Here is a 3,360-nt window from a genome sequence, read left to right as displayed (position 1 = left end):
TAATATATATATATATAGCTTTACATGATCCGAGCTACGTGTAAGCTGCGAAACATTCGAGAATCACGTGACTGACTAATTGGAGACCAAGCAGAGATATCGAAAGAGATAATGGGCATGCGAGAGATATATAGAGTCAGATATTCGACATCACCTGAGCTTTCATAACTGATATTTGCCCTGACAAGTGGCAGACTGCTCATCAGGATTAAATATTCTTATGCCACAAATACTTAAATGAGTTTGCTTTTGTTTTCCATACTCAAAAATCATCAAATGTGCAAATTACCTTCAAACGAAAACCAATCGAAAATGCAGCAGCAAATGTTGTTTTCTTTTGAATACAGAGTGCATATATAATAAAATATATCGTAATTAGAATCGGTTGTTCAAAGAAATTTGTAGCTGTTAGTGTTTTCTTGTAGTTACTTATTCATGGTCATGAATGTATATAGAAAAGTCATTGAAATCAAGTAAAGGGGTAGGCTCAATGAGTGTCTTTCACTCTAGAGTGAAGCCAAGATTAGTGCCCACTTTCAAGTGTGCATAACTAAACTACTAAAGTGTACATCGATAGAGGTGTCCACTGCACTTCAGTCAAAAATGCTTCTCTTTGGCCACCAACATCAGTTTTGGATGTTAGAGGTTATCACACCCGACTTTAAAAATAGACATGCTCAATTTTCAATGTCAGCTCGTGTTGTTTGTTTTTATGTGATTAGCAAATAAAATGAGAATTTGGAATCGCTCATTTGCACTCAGATTCAATTTCAACATATTAAATTTGAATTTAATTCGGTCTCATTTAGTTGCGTTTTATGCTGGATGCGGTGCGGTTGCCCAAATCAAAATGAAGCGAATTATAATAAATCTAATTGTGATACTCTTAGCACAACATTTCTCTGCTGCTGCAGCTTTTGGTGACGAGGTGAGAGATAACATTTAATGTGTAAAGTGAGTGCAATATTCTGAATGTTCTTTGTCCTTGCCAGACTTGTGCACTGAATCGAGAAATGGAACAACAGTGCCGCAGTTATACTTACTCCGTTATTAAGCCTATGCTAGATTACTTGCGTCAAGTGAGCGAAGATTTAATGAAAAGTGAATCGAAGGATAGAATCATAAAGGACTTGAGAGAACAGCTAGTTCAGCAGGAGAATAATATAGAATTGATAAAAGAATCACAGGAAAATAATGTGAAATTGATAAAAGAATTGCGATCTCAAATCGATCTACAAAATAGAATAGATGGTCTATTAACTGAGAGCAATAATAAATGCAAGGACGAATTAGCGAGTCAAACCAAGAAGTTGGCTAGATTTGAAGTTGAACTGAATCAATTGAATTCCAGTCATATGGCAAAGAGTATCGAAATAGCTAATTTGAATACCAGCAATAAATATTTAGAATTGCAATTAAAATATCAGAAAAACGACATACAAGTAATAAAGAGCAATCTTAATTTATGTGAAAATAAAGTAGAGAAATTAAGTAAATTGGAGTTGCAGATTAAAGTGCAGCGTGATAGATTAATAGTAGAATCAAACCATTTTGAAGTATGTAAAAAGGATTTAGCAGATAAATCTAACAAAATCAATATATGTGAGGTTCAATTGAGAAAAGTAAATTCCAGTCTTATTGAAAAAGATGAATTTATTTCAAGAAATAGCGAAAAGATCTTAGGCTTGACAATTAAGGTGGAATCAAATGAGGTGGCATTAAAGGAGTGTCAATCAGAGTTACTAATTAAAGAAAGAGATAACCAGTTATGTCAAGCAGAAGTTCATAAATTAAATAATCTTCCATCAGATTGCCTTGCATTTACTGAAAATCCTGGTATTCACAAAATCAATGTTTTGGGCTTTGGTTCTTTCGATGTTCTGTGTAGAAATGATCAGGTAGACTCAGGTTGGTTAGTCATACAACAAGGAGTTATTCATGAAAAGGAGAGTTTCAATAGGGATTGGGCCGCTTATCGTGAAGGATTTGGTTCCATGCAAGGCGATTTTTTTCTGGGACTGGAGAAGATACATCAACTCACGAAATTGCGACGACACGAGCTTTATATTCGTTCCACCTTAGTAAGTGGCGGAGGGCGTGGGGCATCTTACTTGGATTTTAAAATATCTGATGAAGATAATGGATACGCGCTGAAGTTGAAAGACTCTACTATTAACCACTTACAACTCTATTTCACGGATGGCATGAAATTCACAACACACGATCGCGACAATGACAATAATGGGCGTGTAAATTGTGCTGTTCATTTCGGTTTTGGCTGGTGGTACAACAATTGTGATTGGTAAATATTTCAAATGTCTTTTGCACACTTAATAAACAAATGTATTTAAATATATAAATTCTATATTTTTTGCAGTGCTGAAAACTATGTATTTTGTAGTTCGATTAAGGAAATGATAATGCTAATACGCCCCATATAGTTAATTACAAAATACTAATTTGAAAATTGGATTGATAAATGTTTTCTATATGTAAATAAAATGCTTTGAGTGGATTCGATAGTACGCTTCAAATTTAAATGTTGCATTGTTGCCTTTACTATTCCAAATCCAGGCGATTGATAAAACTAAAAACGGTGAGTATTGAAAATGAAGAATTCCAAATTACATCTCAAGTTCCATACTGCAGCGTTCTAAGGCTTCTTTTTTAGTAAATATATATGTTTCTAATGCTGACATATTGATGTAAAGCAGCAAAAGTATCATTTCGAGTCCTACAACTTTTGTGCTGCGGAACAGATCGTATAATTTGCAATTATTCTGAATCTGAGAAAACTACAGTCGAGTGTGCTCGACTGTGAGATACACGCTTCCCATTGTGAATAAAAGTAAATCAGCACATTATTAATTTTAAAATATATATTTGGTATAATGACTACATTACCTGATTTTCAGCCAAAGCTATTAAGAGCTGTAGTAAGTCACTAAGCATTTTATCCAATGCAAAAGATTTTATTTAATAACTTTCATATTTATACCCGCTACCCATAGGGTAGAAGGGTATTATAACTTTGTGCCGGCAGGAAATGTATGTAACAGGTAGAAGGAGGCATCTCCGACCCTATAAAGTATATATATTTTTTATCAGCGTCAACAGCCGAGACGATATAGCCATGTCCGTCTGTCCGTCTGTGTGGCTGTCCGTCTGTCCGTATGAAACACTGGATCTCAGAGACTATAAGAGATAGAGCTATAATTTTGTTTGTAGCCACGCCCACTTCCGCCCCCGCAAATCAAAAAAATCGAATAACAAGCTAAAGTTGCGAATTTTGGTATATATAATAATTACTATAGTAGTTATTATTCCTGAAAATTTGGTTGCGATCAGATAAAAATTGTC

The 3,360-nt window shown here is 34.5% G+C and overlaps 1 protein-coding gene across 1 annotated transcript; it reads left to right on the top strand.

The window, feature by feature from the left end:
- The first annotated feature begins 829 nt into the window (after positions 1–829).
- Positions 830–2,441, top strand: LOC127565721 (fibrinogen gamma-B chain-like). The gene is made up of 3 exons (XM_052005731.1): positions 830–928; positions 993–2,302; positions 2,378–2,441. The coding sequence occupies exons 1-3, from the start codon at positions 851–853 to the stop codon at positions 2,439–2,441; spliced, it is 1,452 nt and encodes a 483-aa protein (XP_051861691.1). The 5' UTR covers positions 830–850.
- The last annotated feature ends 919 nt before the right edge of the window (positions 2,442–3,360 follow it).

This window comes from Drosophila albomicans, chromosome 3 (genome assembly GCF_009650485.2).
Source record: "Drosophila albomicans strain 15112-1751.03 chromosome 3, ASM965048v2, whole genome shotgun sequence".
Lineage (NCBI taxonomy): Eukaryota > Metazoa > Arthropoda > Insecta > Diptera > Drosophilidae > Drosophila > Drosophila albomicans.
The sequence above is the reverse complement of the archived record's forward strand: the minus strand, read 5'-3'. Positions and strand labels throughout refer to the sequence as shown.